General features: G+C 39.7%; 1 protein-coding gene across 2 annotated transcripts in view; it reads right to left on the bottom strand.

The window, feature by feature from the left end:
- The window catches only part of PLOD2 (procollagen-lysine,2-oxoglutarate 5-dioxygenase 2), a 113,882-nt gene that overhangs the window by 31,258 nt on the left and 61,200 nt on the right, over window positions 1–21,424 (bottom strand). For both annotated transcript variants that reach the window (XM_029068137.1, XM_029068138.1), the window contains exons 4-8: window positions 16,252–16,415; window positions 14,253–14,365; window positions 11,861–11,924; window positions 9,666–9,763; window positions 4,099–4,200 (exon numbers count right to left, since the gene is read on the bottom strand). In XM_029068137.1, the coding sequence (XP_028923970.1) occupies window positions 4,099–4,200; window positions 9,666–9,763; window positions 11,861–11,924; window positions 14,253–14,365; window positions 16,252–16,415 (541 nt within the window). The remainder of the gene's footprint in view (window positions 1–4,098; window positions 4,201–9,665; window positions 9,764–11,860; window positions 11,925–14,252; window positions 14,366–16,251; window positions 16,416–21,424) is intronic.

The following is a 21,424-nucleotide window of genomic DNA, read 5'->3' as shown; positions in this document are numbered from 1 at the left end:
TGATTTACTTCTCCACACAGCAGGAAGAAAAATTTGACTGGCATAATCACCTCTCTAATTCCACTCTAGAGAGTTAATACAAACACAAATTGACATGGTAATACGCATTAGCACACGTTCAGGAGATTCATTCCACTTGTATCTGCAAAAAAGATCAGGGTGTAATCCTGAACCTTTCAACATAACAGTTTTATCCAGAAATATTCTGTCTTTCTTTCCAGATAGGAAGAATTCAGTTTGTTGTTTAAAAGGCTGTCCCAAACCCTTGGAACTACCAATCAAAATGAGTACTATAGAGTGGCCCAAATTACTCCTAAAAGCCTTGGTTTATGAAGTTGGAAGGAAAAGGCTGTTACTTGTAACCCTGAATATATTACTGAACACCTCTTTCTTTAATGATAGATGGGCAGCTGCAATTATATGCAGTGAAGAGTTCACCATGATTACCTCTGATACTCTCCAAACTTTCACTAAAGATTCAACCCTATATTGAACTTTGGCTACCAAACCCTCTATACACTCAGAATTAATATCCCAGAGAACTGATGCCTCTTCAAGGTGTTCCATGAAAACCTAACCACATCTTAGCAGCTCTACTGCAACATGGAAACTTGACAGTTTCCCTATTGGGAACAATTATTGGGTGAAATCTGGGGACCCACCTACTGGGAAAGATTCAGTCATTCATTCAATCATATTTATTTGGCACTTAATGTATGCAGAGCACTGTACTAAGTGCTTGGAAAGTATAGTTCATCATCAAAAAGAGACAATCTCTGCCCATAACGGGCTCATAGTCTAGAAGCGGGGGAGACAGACATCCAAACAAGTAAACAGGCATCAATAGCATCAATATAAATAAATAGAATTATAGATATATATACACATCAGAACAAGTGAACAGGCATTAATATAAACAGAATTATAGATATGTACATATATACACAAGTACTGTGGGGCAGGGAGGAGGGTAGACCAAAGGGAGTGAGTAGGGGTGATGGGGAGGTGATGGGGAGCTGAGGAAAAGGGGGGCTTAGTCTGGGAAAGCCTCCTGGAGGAGATGAGCCTTCAGTAGGGCTTTGAAGGGGAGAAGTGTAAATGTTTGGCAGACTTGAGGAGGGAGGGCATTCCATGCCAGAGGTAGGACGGGGGCCGGAGTCGGGCGGGACAGGAGAGAAGGAGGCACAGTGAGGAGGTTAGCACCAGAGGAGTAGAGTGTGCGGGCTGGGATGTAGGAGAGAAGGGAGGCATGCACAACCAGTGGTAGGATGGCAAGGCTGGCAGTGTGGAGAAGCAGTGTGACCTAGTGGATAGAGCATGGCCTGGGAGTCATAAGGACTTGGGTTTTAATCCTGGCTCCCTATTCATCTGCTATGTGACTTTGGGCGAGTCACTTGGTCCCTCATCTGTAAAAATGGGGATTAAGATGGAGAACCCCCTGTGGGACAGAGACTGTGTCTAACCTGATTATCTTGTATCTACCCCAGCACTTAGAACAGTGTCCGGCACATAGTAAGCTCTTAACAAATACCACAATTATTATTATTATTATTGCTGAAACAATACTAGCCTAGACTGATCACCAGTAATGAAAATGCACTCCTAAAGAGTCACCATCTTCCAGAAGAATGGCAAGAAAGTTGTCTATGGCAGGTAGTGTGGGATCTCAGCACCCTCCATCATGGGCCAGATCCTCACTGGAGACCAGAGTTCTCCTGGATGGGTTACTGAAATATGTTGTCATGGCTGCATTTTCTGAATTGCAAAATCACTTCAGAGTCAATCAATCATATTTTTGAGGGCTTACTGTATGCTGCATGTGGGTTAGAGAAGGAGCGTGGCTCAGTGGAAAGAGCACGGGCTTTGGAGTCAGAGATCATGGGTTTGAATCCCGGCTCTGCCACTTGTCAGCTGTGTGACTGTGGGCAAGTCACTTAACTTCTCTGGACCTCAGTTACCTCATCTGTAAAATGGGGATTAAGACTGTGAGCCCCACGTGGGACAACCTGATTCCCCTGTGTCTACCCCAGCGCTTAGAACAGTGCTCTGCACATAGAAAGTGCTTAACAAATACCAACATTATTATTATTACTAAACACTTGAAAGAGTGTAATATAACAGAGTTGGTAGAAACATTCCCTGCCCAAAATGAGTTTACAGTCCAGACAGATTAAGCATTCCTATTTCTCCCAAAAATAAAAAAATCAGTGTCTTGTGTACAGGCAAGTACTATGGAAATATTCCTCTCTTGAAATGTTCACCAAAATCCAAAGATTAGTCCATTATTCCAAATGGACTGTTTGAATCTGAGTTAAAGTGTTTTGACTAATGCAATCCCATAAGCAAAAAACAAAAATTATATGACAGGTTGTTGGGTCTTTTCTTCATCCAAGTAGCATCAATTAAGCAAACTGCAGCAGTAATATGCTAATATTCGTATTGTGGAAAGTTGTTAAGGAAGAGGTTATAAATAAATATTATTATGAACCACTGGGTAATAATAATAATTGTGGTATTAGTTAAGCACTTATAACATGTGAGGCACTGTCCTAAGCGCTGGGGTGGTTATGACCAAATCAGGCTGGATGCAGTCTCTGTCTCATGCAGGGCTCACACACTCAACCCCCATTTTACAGATGAAGTGACTGAGGCCCAGAAAGGTGAAGTGACTTGCCCAAGGCCATACAACAGACAACTGATGGAGCCAAGATTAGAAGTCATGATGTTCTGACTCCCAGGTCTGGACTCTATCCACTACGCCACCCTACTTTAGAGCCCCATGTGGGACAGGGACTGTGTCCAAACCAATTTCTTCTAACTATCCAGTGCTTAGTCAGTCAACCATATTTACTGAGAGCTCACTGTGTGCATATTGTGTGCAGTGCTTGGGAGAGTACAATATAACAATATTACAGATACGTTCCCTGCCCGCAACAAGCTTACAGTCAAGAGGATTATACAGTGTATGACTTAGTACAGTGCCTGCACACAGTAGATGCTTAACAAATATCACAGATATTATTATTACTACTATTACTCCTCCACCTCTTACTACATCTGTATAGTTACTTCTTTAGTCAGACCTCACATCAGCATACAGTTCACCAACTTCAAAAACAAAGAATTCCTCTCTTATGAGCAATAGGCAGGTGGCTCAAGAAGTAGACTACACTCTAGAACTCCTGTTCTCAATCAGTCAGTCAATCAATCCTATTTATTGAATGCTTACCACATGCAAAGCACTGAACTAAGCAATTGGGAAAGTGCAATACAATAATATAACAGGCACATTACCTGCCCAAAGTGACTTTACAGTCCAGAGGGAGAGACATACATTAACATAAATAAATAAATTACATATATGTACATAAATGCTGTGGGGCTGGTAAAGAGGTCTTCCAGCTCTTCCAGAAAGAGCTCTTCCAGGGTACCAGAAACCAGGGAAATACCATAGGGGAACCATGTTTCTAAACAATGCTCTGAAAGAGCCAGATCTCCGTGGTTTCCATGAAAGACTCAGCTTAAGTGAATGTTACTGCTCACTTATCTTTCATTGGAAATTGTGCCCGACAGAAAATTGCAATGCCACTTTAGCCTGTTTCCCTGAGAAAGCACCTCTAAACAAAACCATCTCCAAAAGAGTCACCCATTTCATTTCAAAATGTGACTGTAAGTTTATTGTATTGTTAGACTGTAAGTATTGTTACACTGTATGTATTGTTGTACTGTACTCTCCCAAGTGCTTAAAACAGTGCTCTGCACACAGTAAGCACTCAATAAATAAGACTGATTGATTAAGAAATGGCAAATTACTTTTTATTTACAATTACCTTTTTCTCTTGACCTTTGCCCAATTTGAATACAAATGATTGTAGAACATAAACTGTGACTCACACATAAGTAATGAGTTCTTAATAAGTAATATATATCTGAGTTATTTTAATCACTGGCAGGCTACAATCAGATTCAATGGATCCCAGTTATACATGAAACAAGCATCATCAAAAGGCTATGTTGAAATTCCAGTTACAGTTTGACATTAGTTCTAAAAGAGAAATAATCCAGCAGCCCTATAGGACCCAAATTTCCCAAACTTACCTTTGATGATGTCAAATCTATCATGTCCAGATTACATGTTGTGCAGCCATTTTCAATTGTCCAAGCATTTGGAATGTAATTTCCAAAATAATTCAGTTGATTCTAGTAAACAAAGGAGACATCTTTTAGACTGAAAAGTCCTTGTGGGCAGAGATCGTGTACCCCAACTCCTTTGCGTCATATTTTCCCAAGTGCTCAGTACAGTACTCTGCACACAGTAAGTGCTCAATAACTATCACTGATTGATTGATTTTAGTGCTTCAGAAAGCACATGTCTATCATTCAAATTCATTTAGCTGTCTAGAAACATTTAGACATTATGAAACTATATTAACAAAATGCTTGGCCTTTCTCCATTTAACGGCTTATTGTGACATCTGTTGGATATGCCATTCAGGTGAAACTAGATCTCACTTTACCACTACACATCAGAGTGAAAGTGACCTTTTCTCCCAATCAACCCTCGTTGCTCCCTAAGTGAATTATCCTATCGTTCCAGACACTGGAACGTTTACAAGGCTAAATGAGGGTCTGAGGTGGAGAATTCATCAATGCATCATCTGAAAATGACAAAAACTCATGACTCACAAATTAAATCAGACCTGATGCACAGACGATGCTTCCCATAACAGAGTTCCTTTGGCTAGATTAAGGAGTCCAGTCTAATCCCAGCCTAGTATCCGTGATACCCTTTGAGGTCCTGCCTGATCACTGAAAGAGGTACCAATGTCCATGCACCATCACTGACAATTTAACAGGTTTACAGCTTTGACCTCGTATGCACTGTGCTCACAGACCTAGTGGAATGAGGACAAGACTGGGAGTCAGAGAACCTGGGTTCTAATTCTAGCTCCCCCACTTACCTGTTGTGCATCTTTGAGAAAGTCGCTTAATATCTCTGTGTCCCACTCCCCTCATCTGCAAAATACAGATGAAATATCTGTTCTCCCTCCCTGTTAGACCATGAGCCCCAAATTGGACAGGGTCCATGTAAAATCTGACTATCTTTTATCTGCCCAAATACTTAGCCCAGTGCTGGGTACATACGTATCATTGCTGTTATTATCATCATAATTATAATTTTGATTATTGGCCTTTTGTTGTGCATATTAAAAGGCTCTTCCAGACCATCAAAAGGACCACAAAGCCCTCTCCATTGGTGGTGCCACTTTGAATTAATGCAAATAAGTTTGGGAATTATCAATTTCATGAATTTGGAGAAACTCATTTGGCAGTGATCTGTATGAACCCAAATGAGTTGAGCTTGGTGCTGGTTAGATCTGTCCTGACCCACTAAAGTGCTGAGCTCCTCAAATAACAACACCCTGGAAACTGCCCAAAAACCTGTCTAAAAACTACAAACAGGCATTTCTAATTTTCAATATCCCTGGCACCCATGGGAAATCCATGAAGCCCAGAGGATATATCTTCATTTTAACATTAACATTTTCACAGTGTGACATATCCTGGATTTCCCCTTGCCTCAGTTTACAAGGATGAATGGGAAGGGAAACAGAATAGTTTAGACCAGGACTTTCCCTTTTAGCTGCTTCTTGTAAAATTCAAAATACAAACAGTGGTAAAAGTTTTTTTTTTTCCTTTGTAGCTTCTGGAAGCATCACAGATTCTTCAGACAATAATTCTGACAACTCTGAAATGGCTCTGAACTAGTTATCCAGTTACTCTGTTGATGGACCTTCTGGGCAACCCTCTGCTCTCGAAAGCTGTTTCTGATCTGTCAAAACAGATCCTTTAAAACCTGGCTTTGGATCTGTTGGTAAAAAAAAATGTTTTCCACGTCCACCCCGTTCATTGGTTTAAGCCTTCCCCAAAGTAATTATGTAAACTGCAAGCAATTTTCCTAGGTCATGGAGACCCAAATATGAGAGAGAGAGAGAGAGAAAATAGGGAGAGAGACCATGTACATAAAAAGAAAATGAAAAACACTGTGGCCTAATGGATAGTGCACAGGCCTGGGAGTCAGAAGGGCCTGGGTTCTAATCCCAGCTCTGACACTTGTTCACTGGTTTGACCTGAGGCAAGTCACTTAACTTCTCTCTGATTCACTTACCTCATTTATAAAATGGGGATTAACACTGTGAGCCCCCGTGGAACCTGGACTGTGTCCACTCTTATTAGCTTGTAGAAAGGGTTTAAAAAATACCATAAAGAAAAGCAATTTATCATTGTGGTTACAGTCCATACCCTGCAACATAGCAGTGTTAGTATGGTAATAAATTAGAATATGTGTGTTTGATCTCTTTAGAGGAAGGATAAAATAGAAACTCAGGATATTGATCACCATTATGGAATCCTCCCCATGATAAAACTCAGAAAAACCGTAACTGCAACAACAAAAGTAATTGATGTAAAAGTACCTCTTGATATGCCTGATAATTATAATTTGATAATACACATACACTTTCTATAAGAACCAGGCATGTTCCCCTTGGAGAATATTTTACAGTAAATTAGAATATGCACCATTATATTTCCTCCCCACCATCCTCAGCTACTTATTGAGGAATGTTTAAGGATATTTTATGTGACTACTGGTATCTCATCAGATGGTCTGTTTCTAGTCAGCCTGCCATGCTCTCAGAGGAAAGTATGAGGAAAAAAAACCCAACAAAGAACCCATAGTGCTCATGGGCAATTCAATGCTGAGTGCCAAATAAAATCCAAAGAAGGATGAAATCTTTCTCCATACTGTTTAACCTACAGCAATTTCAGGTCAGACCAAATTTCCAGATATGTGAAGAGGCATAGCTGGAGATGCTTTCTTGATGAGCCAAGCATTTTTAAAAGCACAGTTGATCTTTCTTAATGGTTTAAAATGTGCACAGGCCTGTCAAATTTGAGAGCAGGCATATAGACAAAAGTGCAAAGTTGGGTCACCAGTCCCTATAGTCACTCTTCATCCATTCATCTGGAAAGAATGTCCTGCCTTTCTGGTATCTTCAAATTACATAAACAGAGGCCTCAGTGACATCCTCTGGTGGGGAAGGACAGGAAGAAGGTGGGGGGCGAGAGGGAAGGGGGGGGCGGGGGGGGGGGGTAAAGATATCCAGAAAGCGAGAGACCAGCTGGCTCAGACCTGCTGATAAGTCCATAGCTGTTCTGTGTAGCCAAGTGCAGAGGCTGCCCTGATTCTCAGATGAATTTCCTCGGGCAGGTGGACTCTACAACACTCTAGGAACTGCAGCTGGGAGCTGCCAAACTGATCTAAATTCTGCTTGGCTAGCAGCTTTTCTAAATGCACTCACAGGCACCTGTCTGCACCATGGAAGTCTAAGGGATGGGTAAGAGGAAACCAGAAGAAATGAGAGGGGAGGATATTTCAAGTGTTCATTCATTCATTCAATTTATTCAATCATTTATTGAACACTTACTGTCTGCAGAGCACTGAACTAAGCACTTGGGAAAGTACACTACAACAATAAATAGTGGCATTCCCTGATCACAGTCTAGCATGAGGGAGACAGACATAAATACAAATAAATAAAATGATATACATAAGTACTTTGGGGATGGAGAAAGGGAAGAGCAAAGGGATAAATAAAATGACAGATATGCACATAGGTACTTTGGGGCTGGGAGGGGAGTCAAACAAAAGGAGCAAGTTGGGGTGATACAGAAGGGAGAGGGAGATGAGGAAAACTGGGGCTTGGTATGGGAAGACTTCTTGGAGGACATGTGTCTTCAATAAGGTCATAATGAATGAGGAGGTTTTAGATACTCATTTTAAGACTTTCTAAAAACTTTCAGACATAATAATATCTTGAATTCACATAGTACTTTTACTTCCCCAATGTATATTTCCACAGCTAATTGCATTTTGTTCACCCAATATCCCTGTGAGGCAGAGGCAGGTAGGTATTCTTTTCACTATTTAGCAAGGGAGAAAAATGAGACTTTGGGACATTATGTGACTTGACCAAGGTCACACAGCAAGTAAGTGCCAGAACAGGCACTGAGATCCAGGTTCTTGACTCCCAGACCCAGGAACTTCTCAATCAGTCAATCGATTGCATTATCCCTCTAGACTAGGCATCATCCTGAAATCCAGGGTCAGTAGGAGGATAGTTATTTATGACCATTCTGTGCACAGGTCAGTATTCTCATCAAAGTGACCAGCAATAAGGAACTGACTTCTTTACATTTCACTTAGCTTCAGCAATGGGATAAAACGTTTGAATCCTGAATCCGAGTTTACATTGGGTAAATCTTTTGGTCAACTAACATTTATCCATCACCCACAGAGCCATGTCATATTAAGACACACAAAAATTCTTGAGATTGGTCCCCAATCTCCCAGGAGTTTAACTTCTGCCCTATCTGTAATTTATTTTGATGCTGTCACCCCACTAGACTTAAGCTCCCTGTGGGCAGAGATCATGTTTATCAGCTCTATTGAACTGCATTCTCCCAAGTCCTAGGTACAATGACAGTAAGTGCTCAATAAATACCATTGATTGATTTGACAATGCAATCTTGAAAAATTACATTAACTCTTTCAGCTTTTAGGGTACTTTTGATTAACCTGTCTGAGAAAAAAGTTGATTATCCAAATTTTGGCTAAATTAAGAGTAGTTTAGATTTGAAAATAAATAAATACATAAAACTATTTTAGCAAACTGATTGTCCTCCTGCCCCTAGAAGCCATCCTAACTGTATGTGGGTATTACATCTTTGGAGTCCTGATGTAGATTGAGTCACAGTCAACTGTCCTAACAGATAAAAAAATTGCACATTTCCTTTTACTAAATGGTTTGAAAGAGTTAACATAGCTTTTAGAAGCCCCCAGCTTACTCCAGGAGAGCAGTACCCTCATTGAGAAAGTCTGCCCCAGCAGGGAACTGGTAGTAAGGCACTCTCTATTAGGCTACACACAAAGGCCCATTTTACATCTCAGAAGTGAATATGACACAGAAAAAACAAAATCTTCCTCCAATCAAAGGAAGGGATAATCAAGTTGATTCTTACCCAACCTGCCACAAAAATTTCAGTGCGCAGAGTAAGAGAAAAAGGGCTTTACTTCCATTGCTGCCTCAATTCATTCGCAGATGGGTTTTTTAAGAAACATGAAACCCTGGGAAAAATAGTTTATACTCGACAAATATCTTCTAAAAATAGTAAAATGTAGACATAGCCCTAACACTTAGTAAATACACTGTGTTGCAGTTTAGCCCTTGTAAAAATATATTCATAAACAAAGTCAGAGATCCCAATTTTTTTTATTATTAAGTAGTTTCCTAGCACATATAATGTGATTCTCAAAAAATGGATCTGTAATGAGTTTGTAGTGTAAAAAATTGTAGCTGCCAAGTTTGGCACAGATTCAGGAGAAGTTTAGATGCCCACTGAGCTTAGGCTAATGACATGATATATTGATCTCAAACCAGACAACCTTTTTTGAGATAAAAGGAAGCTGAACCTAACTAAATACAGTTTCACAAGGAAGGTTTCTCTCTATGTCAGACAGCTAGGGCAGATTATTCATGTGAACCTGGCCCCTAAGTTGCCCATGGCATGACACAGGCATTCAGACAGGCCCCTTAACTTACTTTAGTTGGTCCATTTCCATTAATTGCCACAGGCAGGGTTTCATAAAAGGAGTTTTTAGCTCTCACTTTTCCATTTTCAAATTTCAAAAGAACTTCATCTAGGAGGTAAAAAAAGTCAGAGTTAAGACAAAAACATGTGGCTGCTCCAGTGATTCCACTATTTTACTATTATTATTATTATTTGTTAGCTCTTACTATGTGTCAAGCATTGCTCCCAGTGCTGGGGTAGATACAAATTAATCAGGTTGGACATGCTCGCTGTCCCACATAGGGGTCACAGTCTTCCAAATTACATCTTTTGAAACTCCTAATGAAATCCTCTAGCAAGGTTTCACGCCAACAATGAAACAGGGGAAAGAGCATGGTCTAGTGGATAAAACTCGGACAAGAAATCAGAGGATATGTGTTCTAATCCTGGATCTGCCACTTGGCTTCTGTATGGCCTTAGTCAAGTCACTTAAATTCTGTGCCTCAGTTACCTCATCTATAAAGTGGGGATTAAGACCGTGAGCCCCATGAGGGACATGGATGTAAACAACCTTGTATCTACCCCGGTATTTAGGACAGTGCTTGGCACATAGTAAATACTTAACCAATGCCATTAAAAAATAACAACAGTGTAAAAAATAGTCTGTCACTGTGCTGGAATTTTGTTCCATCTCCCCCTCTGCCGACACTTTGCTCACATCCTCCCATTTCACATCTGGCAGACTCCAGTTCTCCCCACCTCAAAAGTCATCTTGATATCACATCTCTGACCAGAGGCCTTCCCTGATTAACTTTTACTCTCCTCAGATTAGATTCTCACTACCCCCAGCCTAAAGCCACCTTAGCACTCCTGTACCACCTGAGCACTTGCGAACACATAGCCTCCCTTAGTTTTTTGTTATCCATCTTCCATACCCTCTTTTGTGAGCACTAACTCATAATCTATCCTCTTTCTCTTTCTTCTTACCTGTAAATTATGTTAGTATCTGTTTCCCCATATAATCTGGACCGGGATTCCTCTGGGAGTAAATCAGGCAGTTGAGAAAGCCTATTATCATTTTTCTGCTACTAAAGTACCATTCCCTGAAACTTACAATATGGTCCCATTCACCTTGAAGGAGGGCAATCCGAATCCCTGGATGAATGATTCTGGTGTCATCAGCCTCATCATAGACTATACTGCTATACTGATATATCGGATCTACTATGAGATTCTTAGCCCATTTCCCTGGAGTTCAAGTCTATGCTGCCAGGATGAAACAATTTACCAAGGCTTGTTTCCTTCATTCTCTTCCCCCACTCAAACCCAAATTCCCTTTACCCTAAACCAGAGTGTGAACCCCTTGTAAGGCAGGGGCGGTGTCCTACTTGATTATCTTCTATCTACTCCAGTGCTTAATACAATGCTTGGTACAGAGTAAATGCTTAACAAATAACAAAATTATTATTATTTTTACTCTTCCCCTAACTGGGAGGGCAGGCAGTAGTGACAGCAGGCATGTAAATGGCACCACCATCTCCAAATTGTGCAGAAAATTGTGTATCCTGGAAGCAGGATATGAATAATTCACCAACCTCCCTTTTGCACTTTTGGCCTAGCAGATAGCTGAGTTGGACAATCAGAAAATATATCACCCAAGCAATAATACCCACCACTCAGCTTCTCAGCAAAGAATAACATTTGTTTTTTGAAAAAAAAAAAAACCAGCTTCACGACCTAAAAGGCGATCAACTCAAGACCCGCCTAATATTAAGGACAAAAGCCAAAAGATAAGTGAGATGACAAGAATGAAAAGTAAGGGCCAAATATTCTATGCTTAATAATGATACTGTGGAAGTCCCAAGTCAGAAATGTTCCTTTAAAGACCAAGCACATTCTCTCTACAGAAGGTAATTTCAAAGTGAAAAATAAAACAAACCTAGATCTCTCTGATTTAGTGAAGCAGGTCAAGGAAATAGCTAAAAGACAAGGCAGCAGAACAGAAGGCCTAATTTTATTTTGGCAGTGAGGTTTATAGGCAACACGTGTTTTAAAATCACAAACTGTCTAAAGAGTAATGCAATGTCTACCCAAAGATCACTCTAAACAGGCTGTTAGCAAAGCTAAATTTAAACTACTAATATCCCCTTTCTAAAAGCTCCAGTAGGAAAACTCAGTTCACTCCTAAAATGGCTAAAAAGGAAAATAAAGGAAAGAGCCTGCATACCAATAGCTCCATTTAGGTTCTGGAAAATCCGGCATTTATGATCCAAGGTGATGTTAATAGCTTTCTGTAAATCAGAAGTAGTGAAAACAGTAAAAAATGTTGTGAGATTGCAACTCTGTGTTCTTATGCTACGCAGAACTTGAGTATACAGTTCAATGATATTTATCAGGCTTACATACAGCCAGACCTTTGTAACAAATCACTGCATGAAAATGGAAGACTCCCAGAAGTTTGCTAAAACATAAATTTGCTGTCATTGTAATAACAGGAAACACTGGTGTTTAAGATAGATGGGTCTACTTAAAACACTCCTATAATTGAATTTCACGTTGGTAAAGCTATGAGGACTTCTGTTTTAAAAAAGAGTTTACATTTTCTAGGATCTTTTCATTCTCCTGTAAAGAAATGTCATTATCTCTCAAGGGTTCCCATTCTTGTATTTGTATTATTCAGTGCTTTGTCATGGGTTTCAGACATTAAATAGTATCCTACCAGCATACATAATTCTTCCTAAAGTGTCTATAAGCAGAGTACTGGTTTGCTTAAAGATATCCTCTGAAAGGTCATGACAAATCATCTGTGGGCAACACTAGATGACTGAAATCAGAACTGAATGATCAAATTGAGTCTGAGACTGATTGCTAGGTTAAAAAAAAGTCAAATAGAATAGTCAGGCTTGAAATATTTCCTCCTGATCTGCTAGAAGCATACTTGACAGTCAACTAAGTGTCAACAATTCAAGTCTTAATAAACAGGTTTCACAATTTTTCTTTAATCAAAACTTTGAACCTAGAATCCATGGAAGGAGTCTTAAACATATTCAGGTGTTTTGCATTGTGAATGTTCTAACAGAGTGTAAGCCTTTGTTACTCTGGTTGGAACATGTCCTAATTGGACATTTCCCACAATGTAATAACTTCCCCGACTGGATGGAGGCCTTATGCAAACAGGTCTCCACACCTGATGGCCTGGGGAACAAGAAGCTCCGTAATGGGTTTGGGGAATCGCAAAAGAGGAAATAACAGCACTGACCCACATTTTGTGTATCCAATAGGTGCAAAGCTGCACCCTACTATTTCTGGTCAGCTTTTAAAGTCTTGTCTTTCAATCCTGGAATAACCCTAAATCCTCTATCCTGCCCTGTAAAGGGTTTTCAAGGCCTTGGGACCATCTGGTCTATTTCTGAACTAATGTTGACGTTTCATTTCACCATCTCTTTGCTCAAGTCCCTCTTCCCAAGTGAAACTACAAATGAAGCTGATAATTACCACTCTGAGCCTTCCTCATTAAGAAACCAAAGAGTAAATGTGTTTACTATGTATTGTAATATATGTATACGTGCATTAAAACACCACACAAAGGTAATTGACATTTCAATGACCTAATGAGAAGACCACATATTTTGGTGGAAGTTTCTTGGAAACTTCACAAAGTTTCCTTACACAGTCATGTCAGGGTTTGAAAATTCTGGAGAACATTATTATAAATGTGATAGGACTAAGTACAAAGTTAATTAGAACATTAGCAATGCCTATCTGGATCAGAACAATGGTCCATTCACACAGGATTCAGTCTCAGAGGTTGGTCCCAAATGGCGCTTGGGGAAATTATGTGATGTTGGGCTCTCCTTGATATCCATCATGGCCCTCCTCAAGCCACTTCTATGACTTTAAGGCTATTATTATTATAATATAGATCTAATTTAAATCGGTTAGCCACTTAATCACAATTTTTTAGTGATATTTACTTGTTAAGCACAAACTACGTGCCAAGCATTGTACTAAGTGCTGGACTAGAAACAAGCTAATCAGGTAGGACACAGTCCACATAAATAATAATTATAATTATGGTATTTATTAAGCGCTTACTATGTGCCAAGCACTGTACTAAGCACTAGGGTGGATACAAGCAAATCGGGTTAGACACAGTGCCTATCCCATGTGGGGCTCACAATCTCAATCCCCATTTTACAGATGAGATGAGGTCAGACAGACCTGGGTTCTAATCCCACTCCGCCACTTATTTGCAGTGTGACCTTGAGCAAGTCACTTAACTTCTCTGTGCCTCAATTATCTCATCTGGAAAATGGGGATTAAGACTGTGAACTCCAAGTGGGACAGGGACTGTGACCAACCTAATGAGCTTGTATCTACCCCAGTACTTAGAATAGCGCTTGACACATAGGAAGCACTTAACAGATACCATCATTATCCTTATTATTAGGGGGTTTGAGGAGGCACTGTCCTGCGCCCAAAGAGTACAGTGGCTGGCACATATTAAATGTTTAAAAATACCCTAGAAAAGGAAAAAAGAGAAAAAAACCCTGAAATTAAGCAGCTCTTAAAAGAATTAAAGCATTTTCCTTTCATAATGAATCCATAACGCCACTTACCCTTTTAATGGAATCAATATAAATTTTAGTGTAAAAGAGCTGGTCATCATCACTGTCCTGCAGGTTCCACTGCTGAACAATCTGGTTGACAGAGGGACCATAGCCAATAAATCCTGTCACAAAACAAAGAAGAAGCCATCAGTCACTCAAGAAATCCTATTTATTGAGCACTTACATGGTGCAGAGCACTCAATATAAGAAAGTTGGTAGGCACGTCCCTGCCCACAAGGAGCTTCCTGTCTAGATGCCGATTTTAACTTGTCTAATGTCTCATTTTCCCTTTTCATTTTAAAGTCCCGAGAATGCAGAAAAGAGTTGTTGGACAGACTGAACGGATCACATCCACCTGGAGCTCCTTCCAAATAAAGTATTCTTCCAAATACCATATTCTTCTTCCAAAGAGGAAATTCTGATTTCTTAGAACTTTCTGTCTATGGGGAGCTGAGGCAGAGGAATCTCAATGACCAGTTGGAAGTCAGTAGCAGAAGACAGGTTATCCTAACATACAACAGTTAGAAATGGGATGACTAGCTTGAAATAGAGGCTTTGAGGAGACCATGATTCCAAGAAGAAAAAACTAAAATGTCTCCAGAAAAGGTGGGGAACAGCTGTGTCACTGTAGCAATAGACAATATTGCTACACACCTCCAATTTGGAAGGGATTATCAGAGACACATCAGTTTCATAAACCACAATCACACCCATTGGCAAAAAAAAAAAAAAAGTCCTCACCATTAGTGATATCAGCTTCAAACTTGGAGGGAACTAAAGAAATATGTCTGTGTATCTTACTAAGGAAAAAATATGAAATCTACAAACTAGAAAACAAGTCAAATGAAATTTCAATACAGACAGATTTACAAATGTAAATAAACTTACAATTTAGGAAGCAGCAGAGTATTCAGGAATGTTAACTTATCCATGCCTGGGGTACTCCTATTATTTGGAAGATTTGGGGCAGACAAGTTCACCTCCTTTCTAATGTTTTCTAATAACGATACTGAAAATTAGTCAGAAACTAATTTGGAAAAAACCTGACATTTGATGTTTTTATTTCTCCCTAACCATCTGTAGTTGGTTTAACCCAGCACCTCCATCCTCCACATCTGTCTGCCACTTTATGCGGAGGAGGCCCGGATGTCTCCACTTCCCCCGGCTCCTAGATGGTAGTCCCATGAAAACTGTATTCACATGGTCAACATCGGCCATGTTTGGCCCAGGATCAATAGCTCCTTAAAAGAAAGCGATTCAACAGCATAAAGTTGCTCTTTCCCCTTTGATGTCCTTTTCAAGTTGCACTTTAAGGCTATGGAGGTTGCTGGGGCTAAAGAGTGATTATACTTGGGCAATAGAAAGAGGAAGGATTTTATCTCACTGGTGCTCCCAGGAATCAAGGGAAATGACTGAGGCACTAATATAAAATGACAATATAAATATTTTATTCTGAATTGCACGTCTCTCAAAACAGACTCGGGTCTGTAAGCAAGGGAGAAAATGGACAATATAAATACTCAATTACTCCAAGAATCCTTCCCAACTGCTCCCAAGGATTTTAAAATCTGCCTCTCAACAGCATTTCATCATAAAATCATAACATTTGAGAAAAGAAATAATGACATCCCTACAAAAAAAATCCAAAACATTATAGAGGACCTCTTCTTCTTTTGTTCTTTTCTCTTCTACATCTCAAACGAAGGGCAGTATTCCTCCTGCATGGCCCCACCACTCCTCACAAAAATAAATCACTTTTTTATCTGTAGCAAAATCTTTAGAACACCTAACAAAGTTAACAAAACCAATTTAATAATAGTTGAGATAATAACTGAGCCCCTTTCTTCCTTCATTGTTGATACCATACTATTTCATAAAAGATAACAATCCAAGATTAAAAAGACGTGTCTATCAAATTACAATCAGCTATTTTGGCCACTTTCATTTCTGTTCCTTATTCCAATCAAGGTTTAGATTATGAAAATATTTTTAGGGTCATCCAGAGTACCTCCTGAGTTCAGGAAACGTTTTCCAATATGGACGATAGGATATTTATCAGCTAATCTCTTATCTGGCCACAATAATCCATCGGCTGCAAACACCACCTTGTGGTTAATCTTCTGGAACTTCCTTAGCAGCTCTTCGGGACCACCAGCAAAAATGACATCATAGCTAAGGGACAGAAAAATAGATAGTCACTAACGCCATTCAAACCATAAAAGGCAGCTCTGTTAAAGTCATGGCTCAGGATGTCAGGGTAAATACATTTTGTTTACAAAGGGGCGCCCACATTCCTCACACCCAGTTTCATGGAGTCTACTCATTTTGGCTGTAGCTTTCCCTAAAGATTATGTTTCAATAGAGCTTTAAGTCATTTTCTGATTTTCTATTTTTTTTCCAGAAATAAAAAATGCTAATTTTAAGTCAGTCAGAGGGAACTGTGACATAGGTTACTATTAGCAGCTCACCATATATCATTCTTCAATACACCACAGTCATTCCACTAATTTTTCTGAAGTCTATGTCTTTCACAGAGTGCGTTCACAGAGTCTGCAGGCTCTACATAATATGAAATGCAAAGTGAAAGGTAGGGCAATCTGCTCCTCCAAACCACAATGAGTGCAAAATCCAACTAAATCTCATCGTGTTTATATCAGTCAACCACAAACCCAAATGACTGCAACAAAGAGGGCCTTTAAACTGGGTGAGCCAGGGCTCAGGAAACTGAAACTGCTGTAGCCGCCCCTGGGAAGATAATTTAGGACCGGCCAGGGCCCCTTGCAGGGAGTTGAAATTCAGTGGCAAGGCTAATCCTACCAGAAACCAGAAACTGGAAAGGCTTCTAAATTAGTTCTCAGTGGGTCAGCAAGGAGGGTGTGACATGTAGCAAAATTCTTAGATGTTGACGTGGATCAGTCTTCGTCCCCTGTGGGGAGGTGAAGAGATGCCAAGCTATAAAAGAGAACTCCCAGAACAATGGCCCATTTCTGATCATTTTTCCTATTCCTTCTCTCCTGAAAGAGTTGACTAATGCCCAATCAATAACTTTCAGATCCAGAGATGTCTCAGAGCTCTAAAAAGTCACTTCATTTCAGAATTTCTCTACCATTTCATGAGGAAAAAAAAGAATCAAACTCACACGTCATCGTGTTTCTGCCATTATTAAAATGGTTATTACTACTCAGTCTTCGGGATGGATGTAAACACAATCAGTAGAAAACAGTTAATACCACATTGATAAGATTAAGAATTAATTTATAATAATTCTGGCCTCTCTAAAAAGCTGCTGGTATATGTGACCGCTTTACAGTTGAGGAAATAAAGCCATATTTGAGACTTGAATCTTATGCTTCATTATCCTGATTGGTTCAGCCAATGATGCTGACAATGACCTGGGCAATATCCATCTTTCTTTTTTCCATGTCCCTAATAGTGGCATTTGCCACATGCCAAATACTGGGGTAGATACAAGATGGGGCTCACAGTCTAAGTAAGAGGGAGTACAGGTATTGAATCCTCATTTTGCAGATGAGGGAAATAAGGCATAGAGAAGCTAAGTGATTTGCCCAAGGTCATAGGGCAGGTGAAGGTCAGACCCAGGATTAGAACATAGGTCCTCTGGCTCCCAGGCTCATGCTTTTTCCTCTAGGCCAGGTTGCTTCTTTTCTCATTTGAAACTTTTAGGATTTTTTTCATTAATTCAGTTATCTTTATTGAGTGCTTACAGTGCCAGAGCACTGTACTAAGCACTTAAGAGTATAATTCAAGAATAAACAAATTCCCTGTCCATAACGAGTTTTTCAATGTGACACTGACAAGCAATTCCAACCAAGAAACTATGAACAGAACCCCCCAAATCATAATTTTACACAGATCATAACATAATTGCTGCATCAAAAGCTCGACAAAGAGGGAGAGGAGAAAATGTGAAATGCTTCATGTCCTTGACAACCTTTTTCCTGAACTTCAAAAATAGTCAAGGAAGGTGTGGTCACTCTGTGGTTATGTGATATCTTTTGAAAATATTATTAGAAAGAAATACGTTGGATGGCACTTCAAACAAACCTGTAAGTTTCCTTTTTTTGAAAGAACAATTTTATTCATTGTCCTCCAAAAAAGACAGAATTGCTTCTCTGTTCCAGTATTTGAGGAGTGGGCTCTGAAGCCAAACCAAGGGATAAAAGACAGCTCAGCTTTTTGGACTTCAGTCTTAGTTAACTTTATTCTTTAAAAAGCAGCACTATCCAAAATTACTGAATTCCAGGTTTTTAGTGCCCTCTGAATATTTCCACTTAGTTATTTTCCTCAATATTTCCATTTAAGAAAATGGAAACGACCATTAAAATGGAAAGAGTTGCTGCATTTCTGTCTGTGTTCTATAGGACAGGCTGCAACCGTGGTATATTAAAAAAAGGAATACAGAGAAGGTGAAAGCAAAGGGTACAAAGAAAGAAGCATATGGGAAAAGAACAAATGAAGCTATGATGCTATCTAGATCTTAAGTAAAATATGTCAAATGCTCCCAGAGCAAGTTGGGACATTAGAACAATTAATCAATCAGTGGTATGTATTGAGAGCTTACCACTCTGTGCACTGCACTGTACTAAGCACTAATACAATACAACAGAGTTGGTAAACATGATCCCAGCCCACAGGGAGCTTACAGTCTCCAGACAGGAACAGACATTGAAATGGATTGATAGGCGAAATAGTAGAGTATAAGAATATCTACATCACTCCAATAAAACGTTTTGACTAGTAATCTGGGGGAAAGTGACACAGAAATTTAACAACTGGCATTACCGGGTTATATTCAAATTAATACACACCATCTGTGGTTCTAAAAATTTAAATTTTGGAAACAGTTGGGTCTTTTAGTTTCTAGCCACTGAATCCAAACCACTTACTCAACCATGAATGAAGGAGTGGATCAGGATGTGATTTGGGATGAAGTTCTTTTACCATTTAACACTTTCCCATCTAGCTTCTTTGTCCCATTATCATCATCATCTTGAAAAGCATTTATTGAACACCCACTATGTTTTAAGCACAAGAAACCAGATGATCAGATACGCTATCAAAAACGCCACAATACTTCCTTCCAGAGGAGTGTCAGAGAATCCAGACACTCTCCTCAAGGACTAAATACATCCTTGAGGTTGCGGGCTCCTGGGGGTGACATGATAATTCAGTCTTTTCCTGCTCTACTCCTTTCAAGTAAATGCTGATACCTCAACAGCTATTGACAGCACCCAACAATACTGGGCAACAATTAAAAGTGGAAAATTAAGTAGAAAATACAGAAACAAAACTACAGGAAAATGGTTTGCATGGCTTTGCAAGCATGAAGTCTTAGTGTCATAGTGATGCTTTGTTCAAAATGAAATATTCCACCCAGGTAGGGAATCTCACTGGAGAAGGTGGCAAAATACAAGTAGAATGAACCAAATCCAAAGGTGGCAGTTTTTAAGCTGCTCTTTCAGAGGTGGGAACAACTTGCTCACCTTTCCAAAGTGGGGTCATTCACTGCAGTTTTACTGAAGCTAGCAGAACAAGTTTCCATTCTGAAAAAGTGGAGAAATTGGGAATGGTGCAGGGTTGGCAAACATTCCAACTAATATAATGAAATGTTGTCCAAGCTAATGACTAGGTTCTTTGAGCTCACGGGCTTCAATTGCTGACTATCAGCTAGGAGAAGTTTGGTTTTAGTCTATGTTACAGAGACCCCAGATGAAAATGACTGCATTCAGAACTTCTGCTCCCCCCTCCCCACTCTACAATCTTTGAATAGCAAACAGAGCCCATGCACCACATAAATCACCTTAAATTAATGTGGTTGCTCCATGGGGAAAGACAAATCTACCACCACCTCAGGCTCCTGGACCCACACCAGCCCGCTTAGAATGACAAATATAGCAATTTTTTTTAAGTCTCGCAAGGAAAAAGTGAAATCATTTTGCATGATAGAGTCTCTAAGGGACAACTATTCCTGATCTTTTTCTTAGCTAACCAAATATATCCAAAAATGTGGCCATTATCACAACTTGAAGGAGCTGTAAGTGTGGGTACATGAAAGATGCCTGTAAATGACTATAGGACAATAAACTGTGAGGAACCTGAAATTCTGCTCCTCTAGACACAGTACCTACTGCATCATGTCTTATGCTGCCTTTGCGTTTTATTGTTCCTTCTCACTTTATGTGTATGTCTCAGTCTTTTATTCTTAGATTATAAGTCCCTAGAGGGCCAGGGATCAATCGATCAATCAATCAATGTTTTTTTACTGAGCACTTACTATGTGCAGAGTGCTGTTCTAAGCACTTGGGAGAGTACAATACAAGAGCGTCAGCAGGCATGATCCCTGCCCATAATGAGGATTCACATCTTAACTCTATCCAAGTATTATTTTCCAGTGCCTAATAGTATACTGCTCTGCACAAAATGAGCATTTAATAAATGCTACTGTTACTGAGTGGCTTTGTAATGTATTATAAATCACTGAGGAAAGTAGTTGTTCAAGAAGGAAATTTTACGATAAATAAGAACTGTGGGCATTTTTGAAACCCAAGGCAATGACACTGATGAGAAATCAGAAGCAGAATAGTCATGGTCACCCCCAATGCCAAAAACATTTTATTATTCCAAGATTTTCAGATGTGGAAAATCTGAAAATTTTCCTGCCCTTAAAATTCATCTTTACTTCTCTGGAAGGGGAGAACACTCTACTAAGAAACACCATTCATTCATTCAATCATATTTACTGACACTTATTGTGTGCAGAGCACTGTATTAAGCACTTGGAAAGTATAATTCGGCAAGAGATAGAGAAAATCCCTACCCAACAATGGGCTCACAGTCTAGAAGGGGAAGACATACAACAAAACAAGTAGACAGGCAACCCATCTTCTCAACAAGGAGGGAGGACTGTCAGCATTTTTCCTCTCAGCCACAATATAGTAAATTTAGAGTTGTCACACTCCGTAGCCATGGCCAGGATAGCTCCAGGGAACATCTGACTCCTGAAAGAATTAATAGTACAAACAAACAGAAGCCTCTCTTTATCCCTCACCCAAAAATAATGCCCCAAGGAACTCAGGGATTGCTGAGGCAAGGAGTAAGTCATCAGATACCACGAATTTTGGGAGACACTGTTAAAGACGGTTACAAAAGGGACAAAACAG

The sequence above is a fragment of the Ornithorhynchus anatinus genome, chromosome 1, assembly GCF_004115215.2.
Source record: "Ornithorhynchus anatinus isolate Pmale09 chromosome 1, mOrnAna1.pri.v4, whole genome shotgun sequence".
Classification (NCBI taxonomy): Eukaryota; Metazoa; Chordata; class Mammalia; order Monotremata; family Ornithorhynchidae; genus Ornithorhynchus; species Ornithorhynchus anatinus.
Note: the sequence above shows the minus strand (reverse complement) of the source record. Positions and strands in the feature narration are given on the sequence as shown.